This window comes from Sorex araneus, chromosome 5, assembly GCF_027595985.1.
Source record: "Sorex araneus isolate mSorAra2 chromosome 5, mSorAra2.pri, whole genome shotgun sequence".
Lineage (NCBI taxonomy): Eukaryota > Metazoa > Chordata > Mammalia > Eulipotyphla > Soricidae > Sorex > Sorex araneus.
The window spans coordinates 114452945-114471943 of NC_073306.1; the positions used below are offsets into that span (position 1 = coordinate 114452945).

General features: G+C 46.6%; 1 protein-coding gene across 1 annotated transcript; it reads left to right on the top strand.

Moving 5' to 3' along the window:
- The first annotated feature begins 661 nt into the window (after positions 1–661).
- Positions 662–9191, top strand: SIRPB2 (signal regulatory protein beta 2). Its single transcript, XM_055139933.1, has 6 exons — positions 662–734; positions 4459–4824; positions 6387–6728; positions 7425–7489; positions 8850–8877; positions 9082–9191. The coding sequence occupies exons 1-6, from the start codon at positions 662–664 to the stop codon at positions 9189–9191; spliced, it is 984 nt and encodes a 327-aa protein (XP_054995908.1).
- Positions 9192–18999: the final 9808 nt, after the last annotated feature.

Below are 18999 nucleotides of genomic sequence, written 5' to 3' on the forward strand. Positions count from 1 at the left end.
TAGGAACATAAGTTATTTATACATATACAATCTTTTATGTGTTTTGTTTTGGGGCCACACCTGGCAGTGCTCAGGGCTTACTCCTGGCTCTGCACTCAGGGATCACTCCTGGCAGTGCTCAGGGGACCACATGGGGTACTAGGCATCGAACCAGGGTCAGCCGTGAGTATGGCAAGCAACCTAACCACTGTACTAACTGTACTAACCACTCCAGCCCCAACCTGTCTTCTCTTTTGACCCCGGGGAGTGTCGGCAAGGAGAGTTTCCCATGACTATATCATTAAGAGCGCCTGAGGACTCATCCAGGAATTTTACTTCCTGGGAAATCCTCATTCTTCAACAAACATCACCTCCTGCCTTGCTTACTGAGCATTGAAAATGCACACACTGCACTCACCTCCGGCAGGAAAGGGCCACAGAGGTTTTGAAAGTGTGAATACAAGAACCACTGAACAGATACCAAGTCCGGAAATTTCACGCACACCCACTCCTTCCTCCTGTACAAGCAGCCTTGTCTTGCTACAGTGAAAACATCGCCCCAAGAAGCCTTGGCCCCAAGAAGTAGGAACAACCTTTTCCACTGACCCCACGGTGGACTCCAGCACCCACCAAGAGAGCAGAGCAACAGCCAGTCTTTGGGGCGCAAGAGGCGCTCTTTGCAATGCCTGCCCACACCTGCCTGGTCCGTTCACCCTACTGCTCCCTGCTGCTGGCCCTGCTTGTTGTCCTCTCAGGTAAGTGAGTGTGTCCGGGGATCCGCCCTGGCTCATCTCAGAGAGGGATGCTAAAGGTCCCTGCTGGGGCTTGACCCCAGCAAGATGGAATGAAGGGGGAGCTGAGAACTTTTGGGATCCCAGCTGAGAGCAGACCCATCTTCCAAGAGGTGGGCACAGGGCTATAGAGAGCAGTGAGGGGCCTGTCTTTGGGCCGATACCACTGTGGCTGTGTTCTGGCTGGTGTGCCAAGTCAGATGCCACACTCGTCCTTCTTCTGTCTAACAGGACACTGATGGGAGCTTTCTTGGAGTTTGTATTTACTATAAATGTGATGAGGTTCAGCAGGATCAGACACAGATTCCAGGGCCTAGAGAGCATGGAAACACTGGTTCTTCATTCAACAGGCTGTACAAATGTGGTACCAGATGGACACAGCCATGCCGAGTGCAAGAGGGGGGTCCTTCTAAGTTCAGGGTCCTGTGTGACTCTTCAAATCTCATGCCCCTGAGCCAGCACTGGCTCCTCCTGGGACACAGATCTCACCATGAATTATTTTTCGTTTTAATTTTGGTTTTGTTTTGGCTTGGGGGGGAACTACATCCAGTTGTGTTCAGAGCTTACTCTTGGCTCTGAGCTTAGGAATCATTCCTGGAGCTCAGGGGACCCTACGTGGTAGCATGAATAGAACAGGGCTCTGCCGTGTGCAATGCAAGAACCTACCAGCTATACTATCTCTTCAGCCCTGTCTGGCTTCTTTTATTCAACATGGTTGTTTTGAGGTTTACTCATGTTGCACTTTTCAACACTTCTCTTCTCCTTAATCCTTTTCTCTTTTCCTTCCCATACACTGTGTAGATATACCATATATTTTTCCCCATTCACCCGGTGACAGATATTTGGGTTGTCTGCAGTTTGGGTGTATTACAAGCAAAGTATCTATGAATATGAGTGAAAGTGTTTGAATAAAAATAGACCTTTGTTTCTTTTGGGAAACACCAAAGAATAAAATGACTAGAGTATGTGATAGGTGTATGTACATTTTGGGGTTTTGGTTTTGGTGTGGGGGACACACCTGGTTATACTCAGGGGCTACTCCTGGCTCTGCACTCAGAAAATCCTCCTGGAAGTGCTTGGGGGACCATAAGTGGTGCCAGGAATTGAACCAGGGTTGGCAACAGGCAAGGCAATTGCCCTACCCACTGTATTATTTCTCTGGCCTTAGTATGTACAATGTTTTTTTAAGACACTGTTAAACTTTTTAAACCATTTTTTCAATTTGATATTTTCACTAACAGTGTCTGGGGATGTTTCATCCACAACCTCACCAACACTAATTATATAGTCAGTTTTTCCATTTTAGTTTTCTAATAGATGTGTATTATATTAATATCTCATTATAGTTTTAATCTGCATTTTCCCTAATGTTGAATAGTTTCCACCTGCATCCATTTTTGGTGATATCTCTGTTTAACTCCCATTCTGAGTAATCCATGAGCACACTGAGTGTAGCCAAAAAAAACTTTTTTAAGTAAAGCAAAGGTTTGTAATTAGAATCCATCAAGAACCATCAGTAATAGGAAGCACAATTTTATTTATTTGTTTATTTATTTATTTGGGCTGGAGCGATAGCACAGCGGTAGAGCATTTAACTTTTCACTCAGCCGACCTGTGTTCGATTCCTCCGCCCGTCTCGGAAAGCCCAGCAGGCTACCGAGTGTATTGCGCCCGCACGGCAGAGCCTGGAAAGCTACCCGTGGCATATTGGATATGCCAAAAACAGTAACAAATAAGTCTCATAATGAGAGACATTACTGGTGCCCGCTCGAACAAATCGATGAGCAACGGGATGACAGTGAACAGTTAACAGTGAACAGTTATTTATTTATTTATTTATTTATTTATTTATTATATTTGGTTTGGGGGCCACACTTGGCAGTGCCCAGGACTTACTCCTGGCTTTATACCCAGGGATCACTCCTGGCAGTGCTCAGGGAACCATTTGGAGTGCTGGGGATTGAACTCCAGTCGGCCATGTGCAAGGCAAACATCCTACCCATTGTACTATCTCCCTGGGCCAGGAAGCACAATTTTAGAATGGGAGTTATACAGAGATACCACCAAAAAAGATATTGCCAAACCTTCCACCTAAGCTGACTTGTATCTTCATTTTTTTAATATTGTTTTTTTTAATGCGGTCTCTCTCCTAGCCGCCTTCTCCCCTGACCTCACAGCCTTCTCTTAAGCTGACTGTGTCTTAATTGCCTCTCCTTAGAAGGACATTTGCATATTGGATTAGGATCCACCCCACTACCATGACCTCATTTTACCTTAATTTCCTATTTGTGGGGCTGGAGAGATCCACTTCAATGTGGAAGTACATGTTTCGCATGCAGAAAGCCTGGAGAATGAACCCACCGAGCCCTGGCACTGCATCGTTTGCCCCCAAACACCACCAGGAGCAAATCTCAGTGCGTTGGTGTCCCATCCCGAGGGACTTGATCAACGTGGGTAGCCAGGGGAGGGTGCTCGAGTGAAAAGGAGACAGACACAAGAAGAAAGAGGCAGACACAGGCAGACACAAGAATGGGAGAAAGCTCCAATTTTATTTCTTCTGAGCTAGTCTTTTATAATTGATTATATGAGGAAGTGGGCAGAATGGGAGAATAGCAAAGAATGCAAACGTTTAACGAAACTGGATGTGGGACCCGATGGCAGTTTCCCTGGGCATTGTTCTGCAACCTTTCCCAAGAAGCGGTTGTTCCTTAGTTACAGGTCAGTTTGTACTGACATATTGGTTCCCAGGCATAGGTTTCTGGCTGTTCCCAGACATTGGTTTTTGGCTATTTCCAGGCATTGGTCCCTGGCACATTGGAAGTAACCACTGAGCACCAGCACCACAGGGTATGATCCAAAATGCACAACCAAAAAAAAAAAACTTACATTTAAGTTAAAAAGTGAAGACTCTCTCCAAATGCAGTCATTTTCTGAAATTAGAGCTAGGGTTAGGGCTTCAGCCTAAAACTGGGGTTTGTTTCGGGGAGGGTGGCCAGGACGGGGCAGGGATAGAGGTGTTACTATTCAGAAAATGGAGATCCTGGAAAAGCTAATATCCAGTATCTTTCATAAAATGGAGATGTTGCTGCCTACCTCCTAGGGGTGTTGGAGGAACAAGTGAAAGCACGCTGGCAGTGTTGGGCAGGCAGTACAGGGACTAAGGTCTTGCATATGGCTGACCCCTGTTGAATCTGGCACTGCACTTGGTCCCCTGAACAATGCCAGGAGTGATCTCTAAGTACAAAAGCAAGAGTAAGCCCTGAGTGCTGCCTGATGTGGCCCCCAAACACCTGGGGCTAGAGAGATACTATAGCAGGCAAGGCTCTTGTCTTGCATGCAACTGATCCAGGTTCAATCCCCATCATTCCTGATGGTCTCCTGAGCACTGCCAGGAGTGATCCCTGAGTGCAGAGACAGAAGTAAGTCCTGAGTATCACCGGATGCGATCCAAAAACAAAACAAAACAAGCCACCCTCACAAAATAAAAATACAGACTGAGTTTGGCACATGGTAAAATACTTAAGTGTGATCTATATTGTTTCAACTCAGTCGTTCTGTCCCATCATCTCCTTCCCTTTCCTCACCAACATATCCCTCCCATGTCCTGAGTAACTGTGGCCGGCTCAGGACTAGGCTGAATAAAGTTTGCCTCCTCTGTCTCCCTCCTGCCTTCCTTCCTCTGTCATAGGAACCGATGAGCAGGGTGATGGGAGTGAGTGTCAGCTGCTACAGCCTGAGGGCCCCATGCTGGTGGCAGAAGGTGAGACCCTCCTGTTGAGGTGTACAGGGCTCGGAAACTGCACCAGTGACATGATAAAGTGGGTCAAGATGAACAACCAGCACCTGAAGGAAATCTACAACTTCAAAGGTGGCTTCTTCCCCGGAGTGACACCCTTGACCCAGCAGCCATCAGATTTACTTCCTTATGACTATTCCATCTACGTCCACAATGTCACCAGGCAGCATGCTGGCACCTACCACTGTGAAAGGTTTTATGACTTGAGTGAGAACTCAGGAAAGGAACTGGAGAGGGGCAACTCAGTGCTTGTGTGGGGTGAGTACTGGGTCCTGTGCCTGGCCCGTCTTCCTGTGCCAGTCCCCTTGTTCACAATCCTGCAGCACACACACACACACACACACACACACACACACACACACACAATCTCAGTCGACATAACCCTGAGTGCATCTCATTCACATACTGACAGGCAGTGAGGTGGTTCTGTTCCATATGTCCTAAACTAGGCTCCATGCTGGGGAGGCAGCAAGCAGCCCAAGTAGCTCTGGAGATGGCATAAACACAAGAAGGCAAAGCCCAACACCCCAAATGTACATCCAGCTTCTGCTCACACAGTATCTAACAGCCATTGACTAAAATGAGTCAAGGGCTGGAGTGATAGCACAGCGGGTAGGGTGTTTGCCTTGCATGAAGCCGACCCGGGTTTGATTCTTAGCATCACATATGGTCCCCTGAGCACCGCCAGGAGTAACCCCTGAGCATTGCCAGGTATGACCCAAAAAGCTAAATAAAATAAAATAAAATAAAACGAGTCAAGTGGCTACATGCCAAGTCAAAAGACAAGCAAGTATACCAAGCTGCCATGAGCTCATAACAAGATGTGGAGCCAGAGAGATAGTACAGTAGTTACAGCACTTGCCTTGCATAAGGCCACTGCTGGTTCAAATCCCAGGCGCCATAGCTCTCACTCTCTCTCCCCACCTCCAGCACTGCTGGACTTACTCCTGAGCATAGAACCAGGAGTAAACCCACAAGAACTGGGCTGATAATTTGTTCTACTGTATTCCCCAAATATTATCAGCCTGTACAGATACCAAGTACATATACCTAGATATCCAATGGTGTGTGTTCTTACATCAGTCTTGTCTACAGTGTACACCCCAAGTGCTCCACTTGTAAAACAGGCAACAGAATTCCTGCTTCAAAAGCCTTTCAGGTGATGGAATCAAAGCATAAAGGTTTGTCAAATCACTCTTTGAACTGTTGGCATGAAGGGGAGGAGGCTGAACATTCTAACGGGAAGCAGGAATTTCCAGAATGTTTCTAAGCTGGGACAGGTCCCTCCTCTGGGCCCTGCATTCCTCTGTTTTTCACACTCAAGGAGATTTTTCTTTTTCTTTTAATTTTTTGTTAGAGAATCATTGTGATGTACAGTTACAAACTTATGAACTTTTATGTTTGCATTTCACTCATACAGTGATCGTTTACGCATCCCTCCACCAGTGCCCATTCACCTTCACCAATGATCCCAGTATCCCTCTCGCCACCCCCATTCCATCCCCCACCACCCGACCCTGCCTCTGCGGCACAGCATTCATAGGGAGATTTTTCTGGACCATCTACGCCACTGGAGTGAGGTCCTGCAGTCAACAGGACAGGCTGACTGTAGACTCGATCATGCCACAGGGCTTGTTGTACTTGCTTCTCCCCAATCCAGCACTAGCACACAGTAGGAAAGGAGAATGTCTTTATTTGGTGAATTGTGGTGAGTCCTGATGGAATGGCTGGGTGGAGAAATCAGGGAAGGGGAAAGATAGGCAAGACGAGAAGAAAGAAATGCAAGGCCAAGGAACAATGAGGCTCCTCTCTTTGGTCAGTTGCTGAAGACCCAGAACCAGACCTGTGGATTATCCAGCCCCAGGAGTTAGTGTGGGCAAACTCTGGAGACACTGTGATCCTGAACTGCACAGTCCTTGGAGACGGTCCCCCAGGACCCATCAGATGGTCTCAAGGGGCTGGTCTGAACCGAAAGGCCATTTACAATTTTGGAGGCATATCCCACCCCAACATCACATCAGTCCAGACCTCCAGCAGCGATTTCAGCATTCTTCTGCAGGGCATCTCAGCCGAGCACGCTGGTACCTACTACTGTGCAAAGTTTGAGAGGAAATACAAGAGGCAATACCTGTCTGGACAGGGCACCAGGCTGAAAGTGAAAGGTGAGGAAAATGGGCTGGGAGTGCTGGGAGAAGGGGGAAGGTGGTCTACAAAGTACCTTTACCAGGTCCCGACAGCCATGTCTTCTCAGCCTCCCTGTCTTTATATAAGAGAAACCTCTGTAATGTTTTCTTCTCTTCTCTGGAGAACTCCTACTCATCCTTCAAGACCCAGCATAAATATACTCCACCTCTGTGAATTTTTTTTTTTTAGGCAGAATGATTCCTCTTTATAAAGTCTTCAACTTCTACAGAATTTGAGATAGATCAGCACTTCTCACCCTTTCTCCAACCATAGCCCCCTTCTAATTTTTCTTTATCACTTGGCCCCTAGTCTCATGCTGTGCCCCTTCCCCATTTACATGACCTTCACCTGGAGTTATCCTGGGGCCAACATGGAGCCATATGATCCCATTGGGAAACAGTGATGTAATTCATGACTGGTTTGGCAAGCATGGATTGCACACTTATTGACCATTCCTCACTGTCATTGGTGCTTCAGACACTGTAATAAATCACAGTCCTTACCCCAGAGCTATTCATGCAGGTCTACCCAGTCCTCTGAGTTACAGGCTTGAGCTTCTATCCTGCCCCATGTAAAAACTGGCAGACTCAACTCAATGACCTCATCCCTAGCATGAAGGGCTAAGGAAGTGGCAGGACAAAGAAGAAATATGAAATGATCTCTTTCCCTTGCAGCAAATTCCGTATCAACTCTTGAGACAAGATTATCAGTCAATATGTGGCAACAATATCTGAATCGGGTGAGTATATATATACCTGCAGTGGAGTTAGCCAATCCCCATAGCAAGGTGAGCCAAAGGTGGCTTGGCCACGGGCGAGCCCTTCTCCCACTAAGAAAATACCCAGGGCTCCATCTCAGCTGAGAACCAAAAACCCAGAGAACCACATAAAAGCAAAAGAAAATACCTTCTAACAGCCAAAGCTTGCTGTTCTGTGGGTCTGAATTGAGAGCTTCGAGTTCCTGGTGATTCGGTGTCAGGGTTCACTGTGACGCGGTGCTACATAGCTGTGCTTTAAAGTGTGGTTTTATAACCAGGCCTTCTGCACTCACTCCCTTTCTAATGGTGTGGTTGCTAACTCCAGAACTCTCTAGGATCCTGGTCAGTGAACTATGGGAGAGGGGAAATAAGAATGATAGAAAAGACCAGGGATGTGACTCAAGCAATAGAGCACATACCTTGCGTGGGCAAGGTCTTAAACTTAATCTCTGACACTGGGACCAGAGAAATAGTGCAGTGGGGAAGGTTCTTGCACGAAGGAGACTCCAGTTCAAATCCCTGGCACACAGAGTCCCCCTGAAGCACCACCGCCAAGAGTGATACCAGAGCAGAGACAGGAATTAGTCCTGAGCACAACTGGGTGTGGCCTCCAACACCCAAACAGCAACACATCCTTGGTAATGCACCCAAGCAGACATAGCTCCACCTTGGGCCTAAGAATCGAACCACGAGGCTCACATGACCAGGCCAAGCATCACCAGGCAGAACCCCTGGGTCCCCCAGAGCACTCCTGGGTGAGGCCTGTGTGGTTATACAGAAAGTAGAGCATTTGTCTTGCAAGTGGCCAACCCAGGTTCAATCACTGGCATGCCAGATGGTCCCCAAGCACCACCAGGAATAATTCCTGAGTGCAGAGCCAGGAGTAACCCCTGAGCATCACTGTGACACCCCCCGTCCCAAAAAAGATAAATTTAAAAAATTAAAATAATTAGAGAGGACCAGAATTAGAGAGGACCAGATTGTGTGCAGAGTCAAGGAGACTGTATTTGCCAATGTCCCAGTATTGCATATCAGATCACCCTTTAGCAAGCATTTAGGACCACTTGCTAATGGGGCTTAGAAGAGGACCTTCCGGTGGAGGTGGCCAGCTCAGCCTTCCTTCTGCTCAGCTCTGTCCCAACCATTCTGGGGAGTCAGTCCCCCACCTTCCCAGCCCTATCACTTACTTCTCTGACACCTGTGACCTTGAGCACACCCCACTTGGAGTCTGTCTCAACTGGCTGGAGGCCTCTCTTAGGCAATCAGAGAGTATTTCCCCCAGGGTCTGGGGCAGAGGTGCTGAGCCATCAGTCAATGACAGCAATTTGTGCTACCATCAGAGGTCAAGGATGCTGTCAAGATGGCCAAAGGTAGAGGTAGACCAAAGGTATCAGGCAAAGTCTCTGGGCCAGAAAGAGAGAGAAAGAGGAAGTCTATGACGTCCTTACCCAGTTGAAAGGATGTAACCCCACAAGTGTCAGGTAGCTGGGCTATACCTCACCCAGGCGGCTCTGAAGTATGGGACATGGGACCCTCACCTGCTACCTGTCCTGAGCTCTTACTCTGTGCCCTAGGCTACCTGTGTGCACTTGTCTTTGTGATCCTGGCATTGAAGATAGTGACCTTCGCTTTCGTCTCACTGGTCCTGGCTGTCCAACAGAGAGTCTTCAACAAGAAGATATAAAGATTCCAGACCCAGTGCATCTTAGCATGGGACAGAGGCAGGGTCCACTCCAGAATGTATGACCTGAGTCACAGATGGCCCAGAGCTCCAGCACTATTCTACTTCCCGTGCCAGTCTCCAGGTGGTCCCAAAGCCTCATAATGAACTCCTGGCTCCCTTCCATCTGGTTTCAGTACATTTGATGAAATTTCCCACTTCGCAGCAGGCACCCATCCACTGTGTCTTCCTCAGTCTTCTTAGCCTATTCAAGCTCTTCAAGGCCTCACTAGGTCCCTTTTCTGAGCTCTTGTTCTTGCTGCAGACCCAAACTGCCATGAGTATCTCTGAGCTCACCCAGTCAGACCAGACCTCCTGGGCCCCTCCATTGGACTCCTTGACTCCCCATTTCCTGCTGCATTCTAGCCATGCCTTCTGGGGTTGGCTTGGAAGTCTGTTATAGTTAAATGGAGGGTGGCAACTTGAATAAACTCTGAAATAACAGCAACTTCAAAAATAAAATTTTAAAGGTTAGGTGGGGAGGCACCAGGGGTAGCAGTTGGGGGTGGAAATAGGGATTTCTCTAATAATATCTAACTAGGTCGTGCAATACTAATCCAGGATTTCTAATCGTGAGACTTGATCTGCTTACTACTAGATCCACATCCCTAGGCAAGAATAGATTGTCAGGGAAGAAGGCAGTGAGGTGAGCCTGAGCTTCCTCTTCAAGGACACAACTCAGAATTTGTCCCCCTTCACCTCTAATTGGCTGGAATTTGGTCACGTGGTCACTTGCTGCAAGGAGGCTGGGAAGTGTAGTCTTTGAGGGGCTGGGGTGTTGTTTTTTAGGTCACACAACACAGGTGTGCTGGAGGTTAATACCAGCAGTACTGTGAATCAAACGGGGTTGACCACATGCAAGGAAAACACCTTAACTCCTGTCAGCTCTCCAGTCTGGGAAACTAGTAGTTTATTCTGGCAACAGGGCACTAGGCTAAAATTTTTTATTGGAGAACCTGAAGGTAAATATCAGCTGATAACTTGTAATCTCTACCAGCACAGCAGTCAGCTGCTACCCTCCAGGATACCCGAATTCAGTTTCCAGCTGAAAAAGCACCATTTTGTACTACCATGTCCTTAAGGGCAGCATACTAGGAGGAGACTTTTGCCCTTTAGACATTTGACACTTCTCAAAGATGTGTGTTTGTGATAACTTGGGTGGTACTAATGGGTAAAGATCAGGAATGCCACAAAGTATCCTGCAAAACACCGGGTAGTCCACACAAGGAAGTTATCTGGTCCCAAAGGATCCAAAGCTGAGAAGCCCGGTGAAAGGAAGCATGTGACCCAGATGGTCTCCCGAGCACTGCCAAGACTTGATACCTGAACTCAGAGTCAGGAGTAATCGCTGAGAACTTCAGGTGTGGCCCTAAATCCAAAATAATTAATAATAATAGTAATAATAATAATAATAATGATAATGATAAAACCAAGTCAGCAATTCCTTGAAAGCTCAACATGTGCTTTGAACCCTTTTTTCTCTTCCCACTTGTACATTTACTATTGCCTACCATGTGGGGAAGTAGAGTTGTTTTGATTTAATGTTTCCCCTTATAGCAACAGAAAAACTCCTTAAACAAACCTAAACCAAAAGGGTAGTTTGGGGCTGGAGCGATAGCACAGCAGGTAGGGTGATTGCCTTGCACGCGGCCGACCCGGGTTCTAATCCCAGCATCCCATATGGTCCCCTGAGCACCGCCAGGGGTAATTCCTGAGTGCAGAGCCAGGAGTAACCCCTGTGCATTGCCGGGTGTGACCCAAAAGGGATAGTTTGTCATAGAATCAAATCATTGAACCGTCAGACATCAGTAAGTTGAAAGTGTTCCGTTCCTGTGAGTTTCCAAAAAAAGCATGGGCACGAGGCACAGGAGTGTTTGGTAGCCGAGAGCTGCACCCCCAGGCCAGTCAAGGGCAACAGACAGATGAAGGACAAGGGGAATGGAGAAACAGGGCCCCAGACTGGCTGGAAAACAGTTTCTTTTTCTCTCCTCCCCACGTTGTTTGATCTCTCCTCTTACAGCATAGTAATTTCTCCTCCTTTCTCCCCAGCATAGTTTGACCTCTTCCCTTACAGTATAATCATTTCTCTCGCTTTCCCCATCATAGTCTCATCATAGTCATAGTCGTAATCATAATAGTTATTGTCATCATAGTCCCATCATTCTAGTTCCCTCTTTCCCCTTACAGCATACTTATCTAGAAATCATGAAGGGTGGGAATACACATAGGTGGGGTTGAATGTTGTCATAACAACAAACAGATGTAAAGCCACTCCTTCGGTCCTTCAGGGGAAGTTCTAGGAGATTAACTCAACGACAAGATTTCATCTGAGGGCCCAGCACTCTAGATTACTAAAAGATCCACTCAAGGGTGGGATTCCATCCCGGGTATATTGTTTTCTCCTTTCCTCAGCTAGTAATCCATTTAAACTGTATCCCTGTATCACTGTCATCCCGTTGCTCATAGTGTGCTCGAGTGGGCACCAGTAACGTCTCCATTGTGAGACTTATCGATACTGTTTTTGGCATATCGAATACACCATGGGTAGCTTGCCAGGCTCTGCCATGTGGGCAAGATACTCTCGGTAGCTTGCCGGGCTCTCCGAGAGAGGCAGAGGAATCGAACCCGCGTCAGCTATGTGCAAGGCAAACGCCCTATCCATTGTACTATTGCTCCAGCCCCTCAGTTACTTCTTTTTGGGTCATGACAGAATTCGTCCATGACCATGCTCTTAACATATTATATTTCATATAGCACTTAGCTAGTCCTTTTCCGATGCCAGGGTAGCTTGCAGCTTCCCTGGGTTCATCCTTGTCCCTCGCTGCGACCCTCCTTTTGGGGATATTAGTAAGTAAAGGCAACTGAGACTTAAGTCAAGTAAATATGATGGATGCCCAGGAGTAAATATTACTTGGAGTCAATTAACTCCCATGTTACAAAAGCATAGCATGGACTATCTTCCTGTGTCTGAAAAAAAGGACATTAGAAAAAAGGACATTGCTAAACCATGCAAGTGACATAAAGGAAAGAGAAAAGCAATGTAGGATTATTAATGCCTAATGAAATTGGGTGTGCCTCAGGGGCACTGTTGTGGGAGTAACTCAATAAACCTAAGCTCCCTGCAGGAGGAGCAAAGATAACCCAATGTTATCCAACACATTCCCATGCCTGTATACTGTGTATATGTGTGTACATATGTGTATGTAATCCCTAATCACTAGAATCTGTGGATATTACCTGGTATATCTGAAAAAAGAAGTTCAGGTGTAAGAATCTTGACACAGGGAGGTTATCCTGTATTATCTGTGCAGATCCTAAATATGAGGACAATGATCCCAATAAGAGAGAGGGAAATTTGACTCAGAAGAAGAGGAGAAAGCAATGTAACTGCAAGTGCAGGTAGGGAGTGATGCGGTCACAGAGAACACTGGCTGCCACCAGAAGCTAAAAGAAGCAAGCAACAGACCCCCCCCCCCAGGGCCTCTGCAGGACAAAGAGCCCCACTGACATCTTGATTTCAGTCTCGTGACACCGATTTCGGGCTTCTGACCTCCAAATCTGTCCAAATAAAGTTTTGTTATTTTACCACCATGTTTGTAGTCATTCGTTACCACAGTTACAGGAAACTGGTGACGAGGAATGTGTGGAACTGGGCCTCTGAAAAAACTGAGCCTGGAAATAACTGGAGATGGTTTCCTTCCTGCTCTGGCTCCTTCCTCACTTGACAAGGCCCTGGACTAGCCTATTCGTACCCGTCACCGGCTGCAGACAAAGTGACTATCTCAGACCCTTTCCACTACCTCCTCTTAAACTGGCATTCATTGGGTCTTGACTACACCAATTTCCCTGATCAGCCAAGTCACTGCTTAACTACTTCTCTCAAAAGGCTTCCCCAGACCACATACACCATGACGTCTCTGTCTCTGAAGGGACTTCCTTGGACTCAGGCTACAAGGAACGCTGGAGTGGTAAGTTAGTTTTTAAAAAAATTTTTTTTTACCCGTAATGAGATGTTTAGACAAGAGCAAAGCGAAAGTTCATTAAAGAATACACTGGCCAGGAATCAGAGAGATAGTACAGTGGATAAAGCATTTGCCTTGCACCCGGCTAATCCAGGTTTAATCCTGGATACCCCATATGGCCCCCAGAATCCACCAGGAATGATCCCTGAGTCAGGAATATGTCAGGATCCCTGAGTCTGGCTTCTTGGGCACTGCCAGGTGTGGCCCAAGAAGTCAGAAAAGAGAAGAGGTGGTAAGGAGAGGGGAGGAGGGAAAGAGAGGGCAGGGGAGAGAGGAAGGGAATGGGCAGGAAAGGAGAGGAGGAGAGGGGAGGCAAAGGGAGGGGAGGCTGACCAAAGACAGGGAAGGGTGGACTTTGGGCCAGCTATAGGGGCCGAATAGGCTGCTCTTGACTGTACCTGCTTTGGCCTCAGAATCTGAACCATGAAGGTCAGCAACTGGCCTCCTGGCCTCTGTGAACTGGAGCATCTATTTCACTCCATCTTCTTTTATTTCCCCGCTTCATTACTGCTGCTCTTCATTATCTCTTTCCTACTTCTGCTCCACTCCTCCTCCTCCTCCACTCATCAAGGCTGCCTGGGCTCTAGTCTCCTTGACGGCACCTGTTGGAAAAGAGGGGTCTATCCACATGGTTCTCCTCAGGTTTGAGGGTCTCCCACAAGCTCTGTGGTAAGGCTTAGATCTGGAGGAAGAGGAAGGACAAATACCCCATCAATAGGGGCTTCCTGTATCTACCTTAGGGGATGGTAGCCCTGGAGATTTGTGTTGGGGTCAGAGGAGAGGGATCCTCAGGTCTAGTCCAGAATACCTGCCCTCCCCCACAACCTATAAGGTTCACATATGCATCTCCAGGAGTATGGCATTATGTCCTGGAAGCAGGGGTCCAAGTAGGGACCAGACCTGGTCAACCATAATGTAGGACAATTCTATATATGACTATTAGACTTGGCGTTTAAAACTTGTTATTGAGGTATTGTGATTTACAGGCTGGAGCGATAGCACAGAGGTAGGGCGTTCGCCTTTCACACAGCCGACCTGTGTTCGATTCTTCGGCCCCGCTCGGAGAGCCCGGCAAGCTACTGAGAGTATCTCGCCCACATGGCAGAGCCTGGCAAGCTACCCGTGGCGTATTGGATATGCCAAAAACAGTAACAATAACTTTCTCAATGAGAGACGTTACTGGTGCCCACTCGAACAAATCGATGAGCAACAGGATTGTGATTTACAGTACTCCTAATGATAATTTCATATGTACATCATTTTAACACCACACCCACCACCCATTTCCTTACACCAAGATCCCAAAGACTCCTTCCATTCTACATCACCCCCACCCTGTAAGCTCAGTTCTATAAACCAATTCCCCAGTTCTTTGGCCATTGTTGTTGCTCTTTAATGTGTGTCTTTAACTCCCACATATGAGAGAGATCATTCTGTATCTAATCCTTTGCTTCTGATGTCATTCAATATGATACTCTTTAGTTTCATTCACATAGCAGCAAATTGTATGATTTTATCCTTTCTTAGAGTTTCTTGGTTTTTGTTTGCTTGTTTGGGGGCCATACCCAGAAGTACTGAGAGCTTACTCCTGGCTTTGCACATAGGAATCACTTTTGGAGATTCTGAGAGGCCATATGGGGCACTGGAGATCAAACTCAGGTCAGCCACATGCAAGGCAAGGACCCTACCCACTGTACTATCTCTCTGGCCCCATATTTAATCACCATAGCTTCTTTTTTTTTTAAATTTATTTTATTGAATCACCACGTGGAAAGTTACAAAGTTCTCAGGCTTATGTCTCAGTTATACAATGCTCAAACACCCATATCCCACCACCAAAGAAAAAAACAAGTATACCTCCCATCCCCCACCCCCAACCCCCCCTGCATAACTGATAAATTTCACTTCCTTTTATCTTTACCTTGATTACATTCCATATTTCAACACAAAACTCACTATTGTTGTTGGAGTTTCAACACAGAACTCACTATTCTTGTTGGAATTTATCCCCCAAAAATACGACCCTATTGACAGGGAAACATTTGATAATTAGTTTCCCACTGATGAGAATGAAGAGATATAAAGTCGCGCAGTAGCGGCCCTGCGGTTTAGGATTTCTGTATTTTAGTAATTAAGTCCAGGGAGATTTAAGTTGGAAATTGAATCATTTCCCTTCTTGGGGCAGCATGGAGCAAAAGCTTAGTTCACAGTCTGGAGACATGGCTGCAAGCATTCCCTGTGACCCCAAGTCATATAGCTGGCTCTGGATCCTGCTCTTTCAGCAGCAAAGCAGCTGTGCAAAGGCACGGCCACCTGGGACGAATCTCGGCGGAGCTGGAGTTGGCACCGGCCCCGGCCCGAGACTGCCCAGGCCTCCCGCTGTTTCAAGTTCAAAGAACATTTTTTTTCCCCGCACCACCAAGTTCATACCTGTTTAAAAGTCACATAAAACGGCGGACACCACACCTCTTCCTCCTGGAAGGAAGAAAAACCAAGGAAGAAAGATATTTCTCCCATTGGCCGGTGTGGGGCAAAAGTAAGCTGGAGCTAGAGCCGGCACCAGCCCTGGCCCCAATCACCATAGCTCCTTGATCCATTCATTCATTGGGCATTTGAGTTGTTTCCATATTTTGGCTATTATGCCAGAATTGCAATGAATTTAGATATGTATTTGTCCTTCCAAATTAATGTCTATTTTTTTTTATTTTTGGGTCACACCCAGCGATGCACAGGGGTTACTCCTGGCTGTGCATTCAGGAATTACCCCTGGAGGGGCTCAGGGAACCATATGGGATGCTGGGAATCGAACCCGGGTCGGCCGCATGCAAGGCAAATACCCTACCTGCTGTGCTATTTCTCCAGGCCCTCAAATTAATGTTTTTATTTTTATATTTAGGGGTAGATCCCAATAAGTGGTATTACTGGGTCATAAGGGAGTTCTATTTTGAACTTTTTGTGATAGAACTTCATGTTACTAATCTTGATTTTTTTTACTTAACTTCGAGCTGTACCCAGGTTGACTGATTACCTGTATTTCTAATTCATTCCTCCTTAGAGCTGTATCTACTTTAATTTATCAGAATATAAAAATCACAGTATTTACAAATATCATATTTGTGAATTCTACTGATTAGAAGCCCATTTATTCCTTACTTACCAGTGTTTAGGGCTTACTTCTGACTTTGCATCGGGTATCAACTTAGTGGTTCTGGGGGACTATATTGGATGCTAGACATTGAACCCAGGTCAGCTACATGTAAGGCAAGCATCCTATTTGCTGTACTATCTCTCCAGCCCCATATTTAGTCACCATTGCTTCTTTTTCTTTATTTTTTTCAACTTCCCCCTTACACTTTGTATAACACTGTGGTTTACAAATTTGTTCACGATGATTTGTTACAGACATTCAATATTCCAACACCAATCCCACCTCCATTACACCCTACCTCCACTATTGTTTCCAACACCATAGTTTATTGACCCATTCATTTGCAGTTGTCTCACCCTCCTACATAAAGACAATTACATTATGTCTCATGCATGCCAGTTCACCTAGGGTACATACCCACAAGGAGAGCTGGCAGGTACAAGAGTCGTGTACTACTTCAACTTTAAGGGCAGGTTGTCATCAGTATTCAAGGTGGCAGAATCTTGCTGACAGTTTCGCATTATACCAAAACATAAGCAGAATCATGAAGGTCCAGTTCCACTTCTGCTCAAGGTTAATTGAGAAATGTGGTGATGGTCCAGAAAGAGCTTTATTGGCAGCAAGCCAGCAGGTGGGAAGATGGTGTCTTGCCTGCTCAGACATCTACAAGCAACGTCTTTATAAGAAAAGCAAACAGGGAGGCACATTTTTAGAAAGAGTGGATTGCAGGCTGGTGGATGCTAAAGTGTTAAATAAATTTCATCATGGTCTGGTCCCGCGAGATTCATTTTTTTATGATTTGCAAAACTACACAGAGATGGGACTGGAATGATAGAACAGTGGGTAGGGTGTTTGCCTTGCATGCGGCCAACCCGGGTTCAATTCCCAGCATCCCATATGGTCCCCTAAGCACGACCAGGGGTAATTCCTGAATACAAGAGCCAGGAGTAACCCCTGTGCATCACTGGGTGTGACCCAAAAAGCAAACAAACAAACAAAAAAGCTACACAGATTTGTAAGGGTTACGCTTTGAGGGAAAGACAAGTGTCCCTGTCCAGGAGAGGCTGGTGGCTTAATTTTTTTTTTTTTTGCTTTTTTGGGTTACACCCAGCAATGCACAGGGGTCACTCCTGGCTCTGCACTCAAGAATTACCCCTGGCAGTGCTCAGGGGACCATATGGAATGCTGGGAATCAAACCTGGATTGGCTGCGTGCCAGGCAAACGCCCTACCCACTGTGCCATCGCTCCAGCCCTGGTGGCTTCATTTTAAATTCAGCCCTCAATTTCTTCTTGGTCAGTTTCATGAACATGATCTAAAGTAGTTCCTCTTCTACATCAATCAGTCAAGAACTAGTGCAGCTGAAAGACTGCCTTATTACTGGCACCTCATTCCTAGCACACTTGACGTCTAATGTATTTTTTTGTTTTTTTTGCTTTTTGGGTCACACCTGGCAATGCACAGGGGTTAACTCCTGGCTCTGCACTCAGGAATAACCCCTGGTAGTGCTTGGGGGACCATGTGGGATGCTGGGAATCAAACCCGGGTCAGCCGCATGCAAGGCAAACGCCCTACCCGCTGTGCTATCACTTCAGCCCCTTGACACATAATGTAATGCATCTTAATTCAACTTTGCATTGCACATAACTTTAAAATTAAGAACTCGGGGGTGGGGGGTTGGTGTTGAAACATCGAAAGGCTGTAACAACTGTATTATGAACAACTTTGTAAACTGTGATGTTTAAATAGAGTATCAAAAAAATAAGACTGGGTTGTTGTTGCTTTTTTTACCATTCTGATAAATTATATCACCCACAGTAACACAGACTATTTCAAGCATCTCTACAGTCTGTACATACCTAGAAGCAGGCATCTCACTGCTTCATTTTGCCTTGCACTATACTTATACCTGAGGGCTTAAATACGGCTACTTTTCTTCCTAATGTACTTCCCCATTCTCTATAAATAAGGGGATGAGGAAGGAAAAGGAGAGGGGGGAAAAACACAAAAGGAAAAAGACAAAGATGTTGCCATGTTTCGGCTTTATCATCTCTGTGTTGAGTCCAATCTAAGTGCCCAAAAGGAGTAATACAAAACTATGACAATGAAAAAGTGGGTGTGGGTCTAAGGATCCTGTGAAGACTAAGATGGTCACGGGCTTGTCTACAAGCAGAGACCTGAAGAAAGTGCCCCTCCAGCCTCGAGGGAAAGGGAAGCATCACGTCCAGAGGTGAAGAAGCCTCTGGCCAGCACCTCCAACGCCTGCTGCCTTCCAGGACCCTCCAGATGGACGATGCGATGCCCGGAGCAGAGGAAGCCAGGGGGGAAGCGCAGGAGATAAGATGGACACTCTGGGCACTGTTGTCCTGTTAAGCAAGACAGGACATTCAGGCCGGACTGATAGCGGGGAAGGACACTTGCCGGGCAGGACGCTGACCCGGGTTCCATCCCACAAAGCCCCCTGAATGTCCCGGGGGCGGATTCCCGAGCGCAGAGCTAGGTGTGGATCCTGTGCATCGCCTGATGTGGCCAACGAATAAACCAAACACTGTACGGTGGATGCGGAGCCAGAAGCCACGCAGGGCTGCCCCACAAACCAAGGA

Excerpts from the sequence above, each read along its gene's own strand:
- SIRPB2 (XM_055139933.1), top strand. The coding sequence starts at position 662 with ATGCCTGCCCACACCTGCCTGGTCCGTTCACCCTACTGCTCCCTGCTG. Across the intron at positions 735-4,458 it reads CCTGCTTGTTGTCCTCTCAG|GAACCGATGAGCAGGGTGAT; the intron begins GTAAGTGAGTGT and ends CCTCTGTCATAG. Across the intron at positions 7,490-8,849 it reads GGCAACAATATCTGAATCGG|GTCAAGGATGCTGTCAAGAT; the intron begins GTGAGTATATAT and ends CTACCATCAGAG.